General features: G+C 40.8%; 1 protein-coding gene across 2 annotated transcripts in view; it reads left to right on the top strand.

Annotated features, from left to right (window-relative positions):
* The window catches only part of fbxl17 (F-box and leucine-rich repeat protein 17), a 225,951-nt gene that overhangs the window by 193,346 nt on the left and 13,226 nt on the right, over positions 1 to 19,379 (top strand). For both annotated transcript variants that reach the window (XR_002746546.3, XM_023277672.3), the window contains exon 10: positions 12,659 to 12,801. Coding sequence is in view for 1 of the 2 variants with exons in the window: in XM_023277672.3 (XP_023133440.2) it covers positions 12,659 to 12,801 (143 nt within the window). In the remaining variant the exon portion in view is untranslated. The remainder of the gene's footprint in view (positions 1 to 12,658; positions 12,802 to 19,379) is intronic.

The raw sequence follows: 19,379 nt of genomic DNA, 5'->3' as shown, positions 1-19,379 counted from the left end.
AAATTTTTTTTAAAATGATGTGTCATGAGTTTGTTTGCTGCACAGCTTTGCAATTTGTGCTAATTACTTTATTAGATTCCACTTGTACCACAGTATCAGAGATGGAATGCATCTAACCATTACCCTGAAGAGGCACAAAACAAAACAGAACAAGAAAATCACCACATGCTAGTTTAAAATTGGGGCTGTTAACGCAGAGGAAAACTGGAAAACCTGAAATTGGTTTGTTTGCTTTATGCCGCCATGAGCTCTGCATTTTGGAAAAGAGCAGTCTTTATAAATGCTCTTCTTTGGTTCCCAGGCACAGGTTACAGTCGTCACTACACAGGGTAATTGTCGTTGTGGGATGGCTTTCTATTGTGGTTGTGTAACTCAATAGCTTGCAGTTGAAAGTCACATAGAGGCAACAACCTGCAAAGAAAAAGCGACCTGTTTTTTCCACAGAGGGGGGGAAGAAGAGAAAGGACCAAAATGAGACTTTGAGAGAGGGAGGTTGGATAAAAGAATGAGTAAAAGATGCAAACAGTGGGGGAGCTTTGTCTGATATTGTTGTCTGCCTTGGCTTGTAACCTGAGTGGAAGATTAAAGGGAATGTAAAGGTTCATCTTCACATGCCTCTGACATTATAAATAATGTCTTCTTTGAATTGTATACCGTACCCATGAACATGGATGGCCTCCCACAGGGATGTTAAACACCATGGCGGCAGGCGCTGACCCCAGTCGTAAAGAGGTTAGAGGTCACCACGGCTACTGAGGTGGTGACAGTGACCCTGAACACGGGAGCATCCTTTACAGAGAATCAGGAGGGGATGAGGGTAAAGCAAACATTAGAGGGAAGAAAAAGGGGCCGAGTCAAGAGAGGGAGGGCTGACGGGATGAGAAAGGCTCTGAGAAATGAACGAAGGAGGAGGAGATAAGACGATGAGCAGCTAAGGAAGCAAAGAGGGAATCATATAGATGATAGCAAAAGAAGGGGAAATGATCGTGAATCAGTTTGTAGGATTTGGTCTCTGTGATCTTTCAGTAAAATGAGGCCCACTGTCCCACATGCTGTTAGGAAAAGCAATAAAAGGCTCATAAGCAAAAAATGGAGCTGTCTGTTTGTTTTCCACAGCAGACTTTTCCATAATATATGAAGAACAGAAAGGTATTTTTTCCTTGCATGATGATTTAATTTAAAACTTTTCCCCAATATGATTCTTGGCTGATTATATTTACGCTGAACAATCCCATATTTGCAGTTGTCAGTGGTTTCCTAAAGCACTGAGGCAGATATAAAAGTCGGAAATATTCAGGCAGATGAAACATTTACGATGACACAAACTTATCTATTTCTTTACTCTACATATAATGAGGGAAAAATTGATTTCCCAGCACACTTTTCATGCTTTCCCTTGTTACATTTGGACAAATTGTCCTTGAAAGAAGAACTTTCACACACTTCCTCAGCTGAACATTTGGTCTATTGTATATTCCTCGCTCTGGCTCTGACTATGAAGTTACCTCCTGGAGAAAAGTGCTTTGTGTTTTTATGAGACATTCTGACTTCACTGCGGTTTGAAAACAAGGTTCTTAAACTGTCATTTTGCATTTAAGAGCACTTATCAATTTCATAGACGCCATCAAAGCAGCAGTCTCAAGCAAGACATGAGTTATTCTGTGTGTGTCTGAAATGAGCCTTGGGAAAGGTTAGCCATAAACTGAAAAAAGATGTTTGATCTATAGCCAGGTATTGATCAAAAACACTGTCTAAGCTCATGAAAATGTACATACGTGCTTGTGTCGGTGCACTTCGCCTGAGTATGTGCGCTGTATACAGTTATGGCACTTGACGTGTGACTTGAGTTATGGCCAGGTATTGATCAGAAAACATCACGCCAGCTTTAAACTTTGCTGAGGAGCTTTTGGTGAGACCTGACTAAGTGCTGTTACAGACTCATGAGCCATTAGGAGTTTGTATAAAAGACAGCAAACTCTCGTGACAAACAGAAAACAATACGGTGAAACAAAGGATGTCAAAAGTTTTTTTTCAGGTACCATTGCCGCTTTTTTCAATTGGAACTAGAGCTTTTTGAACATTGAAGTAACGCTATTTTTTTTCCTTTCTGAACTCTACAAACTCTGTTCTATACTCTGCAGTCAACCTATTGCTTTATATTCTCTTATGTAAAATATCTTTAAAATCCTGAATTGGTCCATGTCAAGACCTTAGACTTTTCTTTGTAGCATTCCCATTTATATATCAGCATAGCTGAAATGGTATTTAATGCAGATCATCTGTTTTTAGATGGAATCTGTTTACCTTAATGTTGCAAATCTCATACAAAACTCATAAAACTGCTTTTTTTGTGTCTTCTTCTTTCTTTTTCCCAAGGTTGGTTTTCCAACCTGTTATGTCAAACTGAAAGTATTGAACTAGCTCCACTGTGCTTTTTAAATGTGGAAACAATCTTCAGATTGGCAAGATAGTAGAAGCACTATAATTCCTCATTTTTATTTAAGTAAAGACCAGTTTCTGTTGATTATGTGGATCTTTGCTTTGTACTAATCATGCCAGAAAGAATCAAATGATGAGGATAGATTCAGCAAACTGAGGAAATGTAACTTTTTGACTGCTTTACTTTAAGCTCAGGATGGATTTAAATTTGGATTTGGTCAATTTGAGTTAAGGTTACCCTTAAAGTTTTTATACTGAGAATTAGAAGTTGACATAAAAACTATAGTTCAGTTTACTGAAATGCAACAGCTACAGGACTTACTCTGCATGGCTTGTTTGACTTTTTCATCCCATTTTATCAGTCTGTGTGCTGGTCACGTTGCAGATTCCTGCCTGCAATATCAAGGCAGGATTTTCTTTTGCTGTTCTTAGGGAGGGAACAGGCATAGCTCAAGCCTATCCTTGGGTGGGTCTGCCTGCCATTAATGGTCTACTAACCTAATTGTTGTGCAACTAATTGGTATTGGGTCATTTGTTTTTGGGCTGTTTTGGGGGCTAAGTAATTCACACACAGGCAAAAACCACACACAGACACACACTGTCTTGCGATTGTAACAATTTGGAACGTTTTGTCGGGGGTATGGTAAGAGGAAGTGTGTGTCTGGTTAATGATTCCCGCTGGGTTAAAACGGACAGAGTGGCCTGTTAAAGGCTTCAGATAAGGCTTAGAAACAGACTCAGTGGCACTTGGAAGGCTGACTATGCATATTAGACAAAGTCAAAGGGGTATTTTAAGGAGGAAAGGGGAAAAAAGTGTAGGCATGGCAAATGACTAAAATAACAAGGAAAAACTGCCCAGTGTGAATGTCACCATCCTCCTTTTATTCCTAGCTTCCAGTAATATTCACTGCATTGAGTGGTGCTGCTAATTACCTACTTATGCAAGTGAACAGATTGGTATTTTGGTTTTTGATGATGGCTAAATTAATTTCAGTGATAGGAAAAGATACAAACAGAGATTTTTATATATTCTTAAGCCATGTCTCTTTAGTCGGGATCTCAATAACAAGCTCATTTGCCTTCCAGACAGGTTTAAATAGTATTAAGATTGGCAGAGGATTCTTCGGTGTGTTAACCTGTACTCTGTCTAAGCAGTATGTAAGAGAAGCCAGTTTTCTTCTGGATCTTAATAAGCGTGACGTAAGAGGGGCCCGTTTCTAGGCTCTGGATCCAATAGTAGCGTGTAATTACCTTTAAGACCTGCTCCCTATGCTGAAGGATTAGCCATAATCCATAACCAAAGCCATAACTATTGCTACGCTACATTAATTCCAGTTCGATGCATGCAACATGCAGTTCAGTGAGTAGTATGCCAGCCTGTCTTCATCTTTGTCCTCTTCCCTGCTCTTTGCTTCCTCTCCTCTTCTCTCTCATTTCAAATAGAAGTTGTTAAGCTTTATGCTCCTCCATCTGTGATGTCAGAAGTGGAGAGCAGTTTTCCTGTTGTACACAATACAAAATAGAGAGAGAGTAAGTGAGAGTGGTGAGAAAAAGAGAGAGAGAAGGTAATATCCTCGAAGGAAAGGTGCACAGGAGCAGAGGTGCTGTAGGTTTGAAATAGAGCTTAATATCCTGCTTTTACTGCTGATGACAATGGGATCTTCAGTGTGTGTGTGTGTGTGTGTGTGTGTGTGTGTGTGTGTGTGTGTGTGTGTGTGTGTGTGTGTGTGTGTGTGTGTGTGTGTGTGTGTGTTTTAGAGCCTATTTTCTCTTTCTTGATGTTGTCTTTGGAGAAGAACGATGAACAAATAAAACCTCCAAACAATTTATACACACAAACATGCAGACAAACATTACCATAGTTAATATTAGCATTTAATGGACCCTTTTATAGGAATTTCTCTGTATTTATACCGATACATGGAGGCAGTCTGCTTAATTAAAATGAATATTTTGATTCTTACCACAGTGCAGTTGCATTCTTACATGACCACAATTCTGCTGCATTTTCATTATTTTGCTCAATCAGAGCACTTCCCAATTTCTCCCTAAATTGCTTAGTGAATGACAAGACAGTGTTGCACCACATCGCAAACTAAATATGCAATATGGTGGAAGTAAAACCTTGAAAAACAAAATGAATGTGAATCTCAAAAAACACCTGCTGACAGTGAAATAAAATTATCCAATCACAGCTGTGACTAAAACGCTGTGCCTGGATTGGAAAAAGGGTCACTTTTTGTTGTGTGAAACAATTTCTGATTCAAAGGCAATAATGACGCTAGATGGATATAAAAACACAATTTTATGCAACCACTTGAAACATCACAACAAAATACAAGCTGGTGAAGGTATCACAGACAAGTAGCTGGACAAGCACTCACAGATGACTCTTTTTAATCCTTTATCTATATCCAGTTTCACTGAGAGAAACGCTCAGATTTTTCAGGAATGTGCTGTTTATCCTCAGGTTTACAGTCCTTCACACCTGGATGCTGTAGTACAGCCAGAGTCTGATCTTTTGGCCTCTATGCAGCTTCACTAGAAAAGCAGGCCTTGCTCAAGGGTATGTAAATAATGATATTACAGAAGGGGAGCTCTCTTCTATTCTGCACTGACATTTATTTCATTCAGAAACCTGCTCCTCTAAGCCTGATTACATCACTGCCCCCCTCTTTCAAGAGGCAATCATATGTCGGATTAAGAAGTCACTTCTTTGGCGCTTTATTAGAAATCAACTGGACTTTTCTTTTAGGTTCTTGAAGATGTTTTTAGTTCTCATCTGTAGTTTTAGTTTTTCTGTAGAATTTTTGTGAAATTATCAGGTCAGGGATGCCTCAATATGTGATCATGGTGGTTAAAGTTTCTGCTGAGGTGTCTCAAGACTGCATTATAAGTATCTGGTAATTTGGGTTCTCTCTCTGTTTAAAGATGATTGCTCTGGTTGAGTGCCATCCATGTAAGTCTTTGGGATGTGAAGTGAAATGTCTTCAAGAACCAAAAAGAGAAGTTCAGTTGTCTTATACTGAAGATTTTAGCAGCTCAGCTTCTGGAGGTAGCTTCATATTTTGCATACAGGTATGAAAGTGAAATCAGTCTTGTCATATAACTCTGGCAGCAAAAGATAAAAATTGAACTGAAGAAGCCTCTGGGATGAGAGGCCTTCAAGAATCTAAAATAGAAGTCCAGCTGATTTACACTGAAGCTCCAAGGATTATGACCTGGACAACTGAGAATCCACACAGACAAGAAGTCAGTTGTTTTTCCAGAATTCAGCCTATTGCCAGACAAGGATGTCAGATCTTACAGCATAGTATGTTCAGCCTACTTGAATCCCGCTGACTGATGCCAACCTGCTAAGTGTCTCATTGTCCTGTGTGTCTGTGTGAGAATTGGCAAAGAGTGCTTCTTCTCAGTGGTGAAGGAAGGCCTGTTGTAGGTCACCTCTGTGATAGCTCCATCTCTCCTTATCACCCCTTCACTCTGTCTATCTGTCCTTGCCCATCACTCTTCCTCTCTATCTCTCCCTCTCTCTCTTTCTGTCACTCACTCACCTTTCCAATCTTCCCCTCCACTTCAAACTTCACATTCCCTCCACAAGGTTATCGTACATCAGCTACTTAAACAGTGTGTGTGTGTGGGTGTATTATTTTCAGATGCTAGACCACCATAAAACGTCAAAGTCACTTTTTTTGTTGCACTGTCTCTACCTCACCACTTAAACATTTCAGGGCCTGCTGATTGCCTCTGTTTCTGTCTCTCACACACACATAACCCAAAAAGCACATAAAACCATATGAGCACACGCTGCCGCGAAACGGTATGTCAGCTGGTTTGCATCAGATCAGAGGCTGATTGGGAAAATGCCCAAACTGCCCTCAGCACACTGCCATCTCCCTGCCCTCTGGCTGATTAATTTCCCAGGTCGAGCATGTCCCACCATAAAGTGCTCTCCCTCCTCGTGTCGCGCTCAATCTGTTCCTCCCCTCTCCGGTGTTTCTCTACCAAGCCTGGCTGATTTCAGTTCCCCGTGGCCTTTGAGTGCGTTTGCCCAAAATGTCAGGGCAAAGAGCATCACCTCGTCAAATCTCTGCCTCTCTCATTTTCTCTTTCTCTTTCTTTCTCTTTATATCTGCATATTTTCCATCTGACTTGGAAGATGCAGTTCAGGTTCGAGTTCATGTTCAAGTCAAATCCCCAGCTGACTTTTTTTTCCCTCCGTCCAAATCGGGAGATGGCCGTTTCCCACAAGTTCTCACAGTTTCAAATTTGTTAATTCTCAGTTCAGAAAGCAACAGTCCCTTTCTTGTTTCCCACCTCCAGTGTGTGTGTGCCTCCAGTGCTTTCCTGGGTATGTTGTTTACTGAATTAGTTGTGGCACTCTGTGTGACCCCGGTCAGTTCGACTGGGTACTTTGAAGATGAGCACAGTGTGTTAATCAATCAGACAGTGAGGCCTACACTTGGCCAGGTCAGACGAGCATCAAAGGAGTTAAGTGACATCCACATGGTGCTTATTGAGGTCGCCTTACACTGCTTTTACACTCTGTTTGACATATATGCGCTCATGTATATCTGCATGCATGTACACACACTCCTGTGAAAGTGTATTCCCTTCTCTGCGGTGCACAAATCAATGTCATGTTAAGCACATGTAGGAAAACACATGCACATGTATACATATAGAGAATTCAAGTGCTTGATGTTCATTCATGTAATAAAAAAAATAGAATTTATGATTAGTATGCTAATAATCCTCTGTTATGTACTTTTTGCGGGTTAAAATAAGTTGAGAAACATTTTATGGATAAGATCATCAGGCAAGAATGTCTATTTCAGGCTAATCCACCAATTTAAGTGTTTGATATATCAAGGGATTTTATCACAGTAAAGGCAGAAATATCTGAATATCTAAAAGGTGCCATGAAAGTAGCCCTGCTAAATAATTAGAGAATTTGGGGCGACTTGATAGCCGAGTGCTCAGGGGCATACCACATGTTACTCCTCAGCCTGTTACTCCTCTACTCTCTCTCCCCGTATCTCCTTTCTCACTCCACTGTTGATTCCAATAAAGGTATAAAAGAATGCAACAATAATCTTTAAATTATCTGAAAATTTAACCAGCTTGCCCTCATTCATGCAGAAGTGTTAAAGGGGTCGTACTCTATAAATGGTTTCATAAAGTGAGAGTTGCATGACAGCTGCATGTTCGTGCACCACCATTGGCTTTTATATTACCTTACATTTTAGTCATGTAACAAAATACAGAAGAATTGAAGCTATCTTCACTGTATGTCAAATGTATGTCAGTATTGGCTAGTGAAAGGGGGAAAAAAGCAGATTGTGGTATGTGCTTGAAAATGAGCTTTTTGCATCTCTTCCCACTTACACAACTTAAAAGGATGAGAAGTGAAAAGAGGTTTTCTTTTGGTTCTGGGCATACAGCAGCACAGTGTAAAGGGCAAGGCTGAGGCTAAGTTTTTAAATGCACACAAAGCCCCAAGTGATTGTCCTCAACATTAGACATGACAGTTGTGCTCTCTGGAATACATCAGCCATAATAAGCCCTTTTCTGTTGTCCCTACTGCCATATACACACAGTGCGCACATGCACACAATGCATCACAGTAAATCTTTACCATATACCGTCACATCCTTCATACACGTTCTGTCTTCATCAGTGGCAAAAATATGGCGTATAGGGTTACTGCAGACAGTCATGGGGATGGCTTCAGAGCAATAAGATAGCAGTAATGGCACACCATCATTTAGGAGAATGTAATAAGTGAATATCTAATAAGCCTGTAAAAGATGCTTAACCCCTGAAACTCTGAGGTCAGGTACGGAGATAGGAGAATAAGCTGATTACGGAGGGTTTCTTCTCACGTTGCGGTCATCGCAGGATTGACCAATTCCTGACCCCGCTGGTAGGAGTGCGGTTACCTTAGCGTAGAACTGCTCCTATGTTTGGATAAATCCACTATTCATGGGGTTTGATAACAGCTTGTGCCTGATATGAGAAAGTAATAGGTTATGAATCTATGTCTGGAGATAATGTAGGAGTTAATGGAACACTAAAGATTTATGGTTTTACTCTGTTGATCTCCTTTGGTCGACATTTGTCACTTTGGCTCCGAGGAGTATTATCGGGGAAGGTCTTAGCAAATTGAAGCTCTGGTTTTTACACAGGGATACCACTCCTAAAGGTACTAAATGGACCAAGGCACTCTTTATATTGATCTGTTGATTGATTTGTTTTTTGGTGATTGATTGACAAGAAGATATGTTGGTCCAAATCCCAGGAGAACTTTAAACAGACCCAAGCAATTTGTTTTAAATGCGATTTCCACCTGCTTCTCGTATGTTGATGTAGCGTGATCCCCCAGTGACAGACTTGGTAAAAGACAGGTTAAATGTGGCATGGTCAAAATGAGTGATATCCAGGATTTAAGGTCAGTCTCTCTCTCCTTCTCCCCCTCTGCTTCGATTCACACTAAAGGGGGAGTGTATGCACACATGGAGGGAGAACCAGATCCTAAAGCCATTTTCAGGCAGGGCAGCAGAGTGTGTCCTCATTACCGTCTGTGACTGTGTAGTCACTACTCAGTCACAGCTCCTGCTGCCAGAATGGGATTTTCCCCTCTTTTCTCCTCTGACTCTTCCACCTCTTTTTCACCTTAACTTCTCTTGCATATCGCTTCATCTATTTCTCAGACAGAAAATCATTATCAGTCAGGAAAGACAATTTCCTGCTCCTATGGTCCCTTATACACTGCCAGTCAAAAGTTTTTGAAAACCCTATATTTTAACTTATTTTTTATTGAATTGAAAACAGCTTAATTGTCAGTTAACGAAAAAACACCATAAAGAATGAAAAAAAGTTTTGAATGTATGTTTAGTTTTAAAGTGTGGTAGATAAAATGGAATAAGGCTTGGATTTTGCACAGTTCAAGTTGTTACCTGGAGCCATCAGCTTGCTGTGTATGTGACTTACAACGGAGGCCTGCACTGTCTTTTTAACAAATCTACCATATGTGACTTCTCTAGGTTAACTTTTCCTTGTGTGGAATGCTATTTACTCTAAGAGTCCTATTGCTAAAGAAAAAGAAAGAAACATCACCAGAAACTCTTCACACACTCCCAATAGGCAGTGAGGCTTAACTAGGAACTGGTTTATAAAAACATGATGTTAACACAAAGCATTTAAACAGTACTGTACAAACCCATGTGGTAATCAGTGACCAATATTTATTTATACACATATAAATTAGAAAAATATGATAAAATAAAATCACTTATGTTTATTTAATCTGTACCAAAAAGTGCCAAGTGTGTCGTAAAACTTTTATTTGCCATGTCTGTGGTTGATTAAGTGACTGTATATTAATAACTGGATTAAGATGTGTGCTAAAAATAGACTAAAAATAATCTTTTTTGTTACAGATTCACGATTTCATAATTATCAAAAATCTATATTTTGACCTGAATATAATATATGAATAGTTTTGCCAACATATTTTGCTTTGACTGTTTCTGTATGTCAATTTTTTTCCTGTGCTTTCCCACTATCTTAGAAAACATAAGGAGTAAGCTCCGTCTCAACTCTGTCTCTCTGACAAGGTCAACAAAACCATTCCATTGTGGTGAAAAGGTTTCACTGAGGGCTCTTAGCTTTTGCAAAAGTAGCCAATGATTTCCATTTGCAACCAGGAGCAGCTGAAATTTACAGTCTCCCGATAGAGGATCAAAGGCAGAGCGGGAGAAGCAGAGCACACAGGGATATTAGACTGTAATGGCAACCAGATGAACTTGTTGATCGAGTACTAAAGAAGTCTAAATAGCCTAACACTTGGCTTGTTCTGACAAAGGCATTATCTGACTCTCCAGTTTGCCATCTTCAGAGCCTAACAAAATGATGTTTAGTGTTATTTGCTCTCCTCTTTCTCCTCGCAGCTCTCTCAAACTGCCATATGTTTTCTTTGTAAAGCCTGGAGCCCATCAACATTTACATTGCAATTCAGTTTAGGCAGGTGATGTATGCGTAGGTGAGTGCAACACAGTAATCAGGAATGCATGGACAATGTATTCACTTGCACCTCTTATACATTCATGATGGTAGGCACCTGTCTGCTTCTGTCTTCCCACTTTGTCAGGTTGAGGGAAGTAAAGTTGAAAGGGAAGAAGCAGAGACGTGGGGTTGGCAGAGGAGAAGTAGAGCGAGTTCTGTTTGATTTGTTGAACTATGAAGCTCTCCTCTTTTATTTGATCTTCCTTTTCCTCACTAACCTCCCTCAGTCTTTCTGCAAGGGGCTTTTTTAACAGCAGCAATATGTGTGTGTTAACATCAGCTGAAAGGTCTGAGCTCAGGTAATCAAATTTGAGATCATGTGGTTGAACATGACAGGGAAGGGGAGGAGGGGCAGGATGGGAAGCATTTCACTCTCTTGACATCTTTTCAACTTTGTACACAATGAAACATCAGAGATCCACACAAAGACAGAAATGTCTCAATTTTTAGCATACTTTACCAGGTCAGCGTTAGAAAACGTCATGACTACTTCATGTTCTTTTCACCCATCTGGCCCGCTGAAGCCTCCTCTCCATGTTTTTTTTTTTTTTTTTTACATAAACCATAGTGTAGCTTCAAAGCTGCGTTACTGCCTGTTTAGCCATAATGTGCCATTATGCATGGCATCCAAGAGCATGCTGGAGCACAAAAGGAACCACATGTGGTGCACACGAAGTGCCCAAAGCTATATATTACATATGTTACATACTGTACACGGGTTTGTGTGTGTGTGTGTGTGTGTGTGTGTGTGTGCGCGGAGAAGCGTCTACATTACACAGCTCCAGCAGAGGGAAAGAGGCTTAAATACATGGAAAAAAAGCGTAAGATTATTCATTTCCCCTCTCCTGTGGGAACAAGCTCCTGCACCACAAACACACACTCATATATATGCATGCACTCACACACATACACATAGCCTTGGACAGCAAGTCATACCCATTGTGCAGTAACATAAATGATGTGCTGACTGCTTGTTATTTAATACTGTCATATGTGGAGGCACTTTGAAGAGTGTTGGTCATAAAAGTTAGAAAGCCAAGAGGAAGAGATTCAGTGTGAAAACGAGTTTGCACGGATTAATTTTTACCCCCTTGTTGAAGTGGAGATGTCTCAAGCTTGTTTAAAAAAAAACCAAACTGAAGTTTGAAGTGAATTGGATTTCTGCGAATGAGAAAACAACATCAGGGCTAAGTAACTATTTGAAGGTGCTGTCAAAGGCTTTCTCTGTCTTTACCCTCCTCCTTTCATCTTTCTCTCATCCCTCAGTCCTCCTCCTACCTTCCCACTCTCATTAGTGATGGTTGTGTGAGAGGAGAACAAAGCCCAGGCCTGCCAATCGATCACCGAGCAGTGCTATCAATTGACTGGTGGAGCACAGGTCTCCTCCATCTAGCCAACGATTGACGGGCCACAGATTGATGAGGAAGATTGTTGTGTCTGTCCGTGTTTGTGTGTTAATGCAACAGAGTATGCCTTCATTTAAACTAGATTACAGAAGATTTAATCTCGTTGTGTTTGTCAGCTGCACATTTCAATTTGTCGATATATTAAGACAGTATCAAAGGAACCCCGCTTGCGAGCTATACTGTGAGAGTGTGTGTGTTTCTGTGAGTGAAGTTATGTATGCACACATGCTCTGGGGTTTAACAAAGCCCCCCAGACACTGACAGATACTTGTTTTGGTGGATACTCTTTACCCTGGCACTTTGTTTCTGCCCTGGCAGCAGTAAACACACACGCACACGCACACACACACTCACACCCAGAAGCAAAATTAAATCATACACTGGCATAGAGTCACACTTTACCCTGGCACGATGTCATTGCCTTTCAGTACTGTGACTCATGCCAACATTCTAATGGATGAATCCTGCTGCAGTCTGACCAAGCATGGGTGTATGCAAGATTTGCCTGCATGCATGTGTGTGCGTATATTTTCAAGGTGTTGTGTAAACATTGGAATTATGTGTCACAGCTGGCCAGATGATTTGCCCCGGTTTCAACTGAAATTTCTGCGCGTCTCTGTGGGAGGACGACGCTGTCACATTTGCATGAGAAAGGTTGTCAGACTAACACATTTTCTTGTGTCTCTCCCTCTCTCCTTCCTTCCCCACCTCCCTCCTGTCTCCCCTTTCCTGTCTTCTGTCCACAGCTCTGATTGCCATAGGCCAGTACAGCAGCACTATAGAGACTGTGGATGCCGGCTGGTGTAAAGCCATCACAGACCAGGGAGCCACACAGATTGCTCAGAGCAGCAAGTCGCTCCGCTACCTGGGCCTCATGAGATGTGACAAGGTAACAAGGCTCAGCCCATAATGTCTGCTTTTGTCTGATTTCCTGTCAGTATGTACTCCTCTGTACAGGTATGTGTGGCACACTCTTCAAATATGCTTCTGGATACAACTTCAGACACGATAGATCTGCTTTTAAGTGATGTTTATTTCAAAGCAAATGGGAAAAAGGTGCAGAATTAAGTCTTTTGTCTACATTAAAAACTTTGCCCCTTTAAATACTAATCATATAAATGATGAATCAAATATCTTTGGATTTTGGAATCTTGGTCTCATAAAACAAGAAATATAGCACTGCCACCTTGAATTTGCAGTGAAATCGCACTGGTTATTTACATTTTACAGCAGTTGCTGTTAGTTGCAGCCTTTCTTAAATACAGTTATAACCCTCTGTTAGTGCTCTGAATGTGCCTAATATGTGTCTGTGGGTGTGCCAGTGCTTGCCTTTACACATGCGATTGCACATCTGTAGTCACTGTAACTAAAAGTTGGCAATATTATAGTATCTGATATTGTTATCAGGAAAATTCTATGTATGATTATTATTATATATTAAAAGAAACAGATGAAAGAAAAGCAATAATGAATTCTTATGCAAAAATACTTTCAATCCAATATCATCATTAAGCAGTTCTGCACAGTGATGTGCAGCAATGCCCATATTAGCCAATACACTCAGATACTTGAGAGGATTGCTACCTTGACACACATGAGAAATGTAAATCTTATCTTTCTGTCATCCTATTTTTTGTTGCCCAACTCTAATACACATACATAACCACACAAATGTAATCAGGCACATGCACATAAACTCTCAAAGTTCCACATCAGAGCAGCTGTGTCCAGAAGAAAGAATGTGAAGTACAGCAGCTAAGTCACTGCCACCTGCGCCCAGTCTGTGTGATAGAGATTTCAGTCAGATGGCTGGGCGGTATCAGAGGTGAAGTGACATAATGACCCCTCTCAGACCTACTTTGAGATACCTCTGGGTGTGAGGGACAATCTTTTCAAAGTCACCCTGACACTCTCATCTGGCCTCTTACCCATCCAATCGCTAACCCGATGGAAGCACATGTAGTTGTCCTGCCATGGTAACAACTCCACCCACCACTCCAATTGGTTCAGTGGAGCTTCTGCCACACACATGCATCCACTTAGTGTGGGATCATTCAGTCTGACATGAGTGGGATGAGGGCAGACAAGGAAGGGAAAGCGAACAGCTGGTTTAACCTCGAAACTTTGGTCTCCACTGATATCCTACAGCCTGGTGTCTTGTACTATAGCCGAGTGCTCAATGCAGGCCGTAGTCCCAGTGCAGTGAGTGTAACAGTGTGTTTTAATGAGCTTTCTTAGATTTAGAGCAAATTTAATGTTTTGATTTTGGGTTGAACAAATTTAAAAGCCCCTGCTGTGTCTTTAAAAAGTGCAAGAGGAAGTTGGCAGGGAAGAAAAAGAGGGAGGAGAGAGTTTGACTTATAGTCAAGGCTCTTCACCAGGTTGGAAACTCATCATTTTTATTTCTTCATTATAAAATCAGTGTTATCTGTGTGTCGTGGCCTCAAGTTTGACCCCTTATGGATTTCTGTGATAAAAATGAATACTCCGAGATCGTTAAGTGCGACAAGAACATCAGTGTATCATATTTATCTATTTATGCTGTCATAAAATTAAAATATATGAGGATTTGACGGTGACCCCATATGTAAGGTCTCAGTGATGAAGCGCTATACTCAATTCACTTTATTACAGGCATGAATGTGTACCTGTCATATTTATCTATAAGTAATAAAGAGTAACCGCATTACATAGCAGGTGATCACTTAGATTCCATTTTCATTTAGTTCACTACTGCCTCGCTGACTCAGTGACCCAAAATCAATAACTACAGCCATGCTAATAAAAAAATGTGTTCTGGAATGACCTACATCTTTACTGGAATAACAATTTCTCCTAGTTTCACTCCACCATATGCGTTCATGCCCTTGGCCTCCTCATGAACAAATTCACTCGGCCCCCTCTCTTTATTTATCCATCCACCTCTCTTTTCAGATGTGATATTCATACTTATGATTTAGCCCGAAGGATGGAAAGATAAATAATTACTCTCCCTCTGCTCCGAAGGGGGAATTTGGGGGATGACACAGCTAAATAAAGCGGTAATTGGTGCTATTAGAGTTGTAATGGAGTGTGAATCGAACAGAGAGAAGAGTTTGACAGTTTCCAAGGTCAGGTACATCGCCAGCTCTTAATCACAGAACCAATTCACTGCATGCTTGCCCCCTTCACCCGTATCTCCGTCTTCACTCCTTCGCGTCCCAAAATTGCGTTGAGCATTGCAAATGAGCCTGCAGTACGGGTGACGATTGGTCATGTCTGCGTGGGAGGAAGACCAGCCCGTGGCAACTGCTTTTCTTTGTGGTTCTTGATGCTGTTGTTGTTCCAGATTATGCTAGGCGAGAGAGGGAGTTACAGTAGATACGGTCAGGTTTCAGGAGCAGAGAGAAAGACAGAGGAATGGGGGTAATAAGAAGTTTGCTTAGAGGGAAACAAATAAAAAAGAAATGTGTTGTTATTACTGAGGTCACAGCAAAAGTGAGAGCTGTAGAGTGAGCTAAAGAAGTAAAAAGGTGAGAAGCAGAGTTGGATCAGGAGAATTGTAGTTATCTACAAGTTAGCCTGGAGACAGGGGTGACCACACTCTGCCTTCTCACCTCCTACTCACATCTCTCTCCTCCTTTCAATCTTTCAAACGTCCTTCTTTCATCTCGAGATCCTTCAATCACCTCATCTAAATCTGCTTCTGTTTAATTGTTTGACATTTAATCCGAATTTATTTTACAATCAGGCGTTTACTGTAGGTGAGAATCCTTTCCAAACCACTTGCAGCAAGGAGCCATTTGAAATCTGCATTAAGGTCACTTTGACTCGATCATTATTGACTGCTGTCTGATTTCAGCTTGTGACTTCTCTGCTGTTCAACCGGCTGCTTAACTTCTTCTCGCTGCTTGAGGACATCGAGAGACATCTAAATCAAATTACACACTAGGTTTTGCAAAAAAAAAAAATGCATTTATGAGCAAATTTTGCACCAATTCTAAGTGCTTTGACCACTGCTTGGTGGAAAATTGTAGGTTTCACCATGTTTGTAATGTGTGTTGCATGTTGTGTGTCTCAAATAAATCGAATCAATATTTTCGAGCACAATGCAAATTTGTTTTGGTACAGGCAGTGCTTTCACTTGGGTCATGATTTTTCCTGGCTTTCATTTGACATTTCTGCTGCTAGCAATGTGGTATCATGCTTTATTTGTGTATCACAGCAGTAAAATTTGAAAGCATGTCCAATTCAATCTCGGGACAAACTAATCTAATCTCTGCATTTAATGCAGTTCAGGCAAAACACAGAAGCAAAGGGGAGAACTCTCAGTCCCACAAGGTTCCGGCATAATGAAAGTCTCGTGCAAATTACTTAAGTTTAAATTTCTCTCAGCCACAGCATCTCTTCTTTTTGTTGACAAGTCCATTTGATTTTTTTTCCTCATGCCTCATTTTATTTAATTCGTCATTGTTTAATACAAGATGCTGGCTGCGCTTTCTCCACATGTCCATTTCTTTCCTTTTTTAGCCGAATGTTGACAGCATGAATGACCATCATACAAGGTCACCAGCATTTCAGTGAAGTGCATATTTCTTCAGTGCTAGAAGGTTGTTCAAGCAGTGTGTTGAAGATTACGTTCTATAGCAAAACATGAGTCAAGACCATGAACAGATTCCGGGAAAAATATGTTAGTGCTGAATGTATTCTCTGTTAGATTTGGAATGTGTTGTAATAAAACTGTGCTGATAGATTTTAGTTTGTCCAACACTCTTACCGTTGCTCTTAACCAGCTCATCTAAACGTTATTTGCCTGGACACCAGGATCTACACACTTGAGGAACAATCTCAATATTTACACATCACCCAACTACTGTCTAAGCCAACATACTGTAGCTGAAGAGGTCATTGCCAGTGGCCTCAGCCTGAAATAATTTTGTTCCGTGTACCTCCCAGGAATGTTTGCATTGCAAAAATAAAGTGTTATATACACTTACACAGAGCGGTCAGCTAGTGCTGTTAGTTATTCCTTGTGAGAGTTGTGTTGACAGTGTTGTGGACATATTGCAAATATCCTAAGGCTAATATTTCCCTTACAAGGAGTTTGCTTGGTTTTTTTGTTCAGGATGTGTATATTGCTGGAATTTAGTCCAAATACCTGCCATAGATTGGAAAAAAATGGTTCACGTTCGATGTGACAAACTGACCTCCTCCTCATGGCCTAATCATCATTAGAGCTCGCCTCAGCCTGTCTGTCTTACAGATGTTTAGGTGACTTCTACAGTCGGCATTCGGCTATTTAAAATAAATATGACTTCAGTCTCCGTGTTTCCTCCTATATCTCCCACCCCTACGTTTTTTCCTTCTCGCCCCACAAAGCTTCCACATTAACTGATGGAGTTGGGTTTCAGAGTGGGTCCTGTCAGTCTTAGACAAATACAGTCTTGTGATAACCTTGACACACGGTGCGGACAAACCAGTCAACTCCGCGCCTCGGCAGTGCGGCTCGCCCTGTGTAAATTTGTTTGGAATTGTCAAAACGCTGGGAATTTTAATGTAACAGCCTCCCTGAATGTCACAGGACTTAGAAAGTGTAGAATTCATTTAAGAAGTGTTAACAGGATCCAGCTGGCTCTCCTCATGTGGAGCAGTGTGAAGGATTGATTTCCTTCGTCACAGTTTATACAAACGTGCTTCCGTACTGTATACATTATAAAACCAGGGAGCTTGAATTGTGTGTCCACTGCTATTTGTGGTGATATGAAGAGTTTTTTCTTTTCTTTTCTTTTTTGTCCCTACAAACATAGACCCACAGATGTGAACGAAGTTTATTTGATTGTCAGAATATTTTCTTATTTAGACTCTGCTTTCAGGAGCTTGCCAATATGCAATCCTAATAGAAAGAAACACGATTGTCCCACTGACTTTTTTTTTTTCCCTCTGCCCTTCCCTACATGTCCGTCTGAAGGATTTCCTTTGTGTCTTAGTGTGTTTATACACGCTTGGATGTGTCAGTGTGTAACAGTGTGTGTTCTCTGAGAGGAATGTATGTTATTTGCTGTTAACACAGCTCATAATGGGGCATTGAAATCAGAACCCCCAGGCCTGGGCAAATGGCGTGCTCCGCCTGCCTCAAATGATTACACCCCTCTGCCCTCAGGGCCAAATGACCCAGCTCTGACGAGGGGAAAGAATGCGATTGATCCAGACTCGCCCAAAAATAATCAAATCAATTCATTTTGCCCTCTTTCGGCTATGACTGTGCCAGTCTTTTGAAGTATTCAGACTGAAGGAAAAAGCGCTGCAATCTTCTGAAAAACGGATTCCTTTTTGCTGCATATGTCAGCGTGTGTGTCTCAGAAAATCCCGACTCTCCGGCGAGTCTCCTGTTAAATCTTAGATCTTCTCAGCGGGAGGAATACATCTTTCTACACTTCCACAAACACAATGGAACATCATTATTTAATCCAGGCTGTGGTTTGGAGGAGAGAAATGCAGTGCCCTGGCGTCAGAGGCAGTTTTCAACTAAAATTATGGCCGTGTAGTAACAACATTCTGTTCGTTGGACTGGAGACACAAGCACACATAAACATGCCAAACTCACACAAATTCACCAAATGCTAATACAGTAACATTCATAGTTTTTTCCCAATCACTGGGGCAGGGATCCAGCAGTAAGATTTACTGATTTGTGGAGAGACTTACTCCACTGACTTGCACTTTACAGCCAGTGTTACTCATTCCACTCCTTATCTTGACACTGTTTTCATATGTCTCCTATATGTGTTAAGTTGCTGTTTTCTATAGTGGACCCTTCTGGCTACTCTGTGAACATTTAGAGCCTTCTTTCTCTGTTGATGTATCACTTTGGGGATTTTGATCTCATTCAGCCTCAGTGGAATGTTTTCCTTAGAAACGTTTTCACAGCTTGCTCAAATGTGCCTGTTTTTCCTTCTCATCTTCTGTCTTCTTCTGTCCATTCCCTTCTCCTTCCTTTTTCATTTGTCTCTGTCTCCATTTTCTCTTTCCCCACCTTTTTTTCTACTTCTCCTCTCTCACCCATCCTTTCCCTTTCTCTCTACCCCAACTACTTTTCCACTACTTCATTAGAGTGAAAACAAATGGGCAGTCCAGGTTGTGAAACAGAGAGAGAAGCAAACTCACATAGTCAGCATGAAGCTGGTCTAGAAAAAATAATGACACTGACTGCTACTGGCCTCTTCGGGGACAGCTTGTGGAGAAAGTAAGAGTTATCATAGTAATGATGAGATGAGGGAGGAGAATAGATAGTAAAACGAGGGTTGGCCTTGAGAAAAAAAAAAAGAAGAAAATTATTTAACGAATAACAGAAACCAAGTGGAAAATAAAAGTACAATTAGATCAAATAAAACAATGGAGTCAGTACTGGGTATTGCCTGTACAAATTGCCCCCCAAAAAGTGTTTTGTGTAAGCACTTTTGAAATGTGCTCCCATTACCTGAGCTGAGG

Source organism: Amphiprion ocellaris, chromosome 6 (genome assembly GCF_022539595.1).
Source record: "Amphiprion ocellaris isolate individual 3 ecotype Okinawa chromosome 6, ASM2253959v1, whole genome shotgun sequence".
Lineage (NCBI taxonomy): Eukaryota > Metazoa > Chordata > Actinopteri > Pomacentridae > Amphiprion > Amphiprion ocellaris.
The sequence above is the reverse complement of the archived record's forward strand: the minus strand, read 5'-3'. Positions and strand labels throughout refer to the sequence as shown.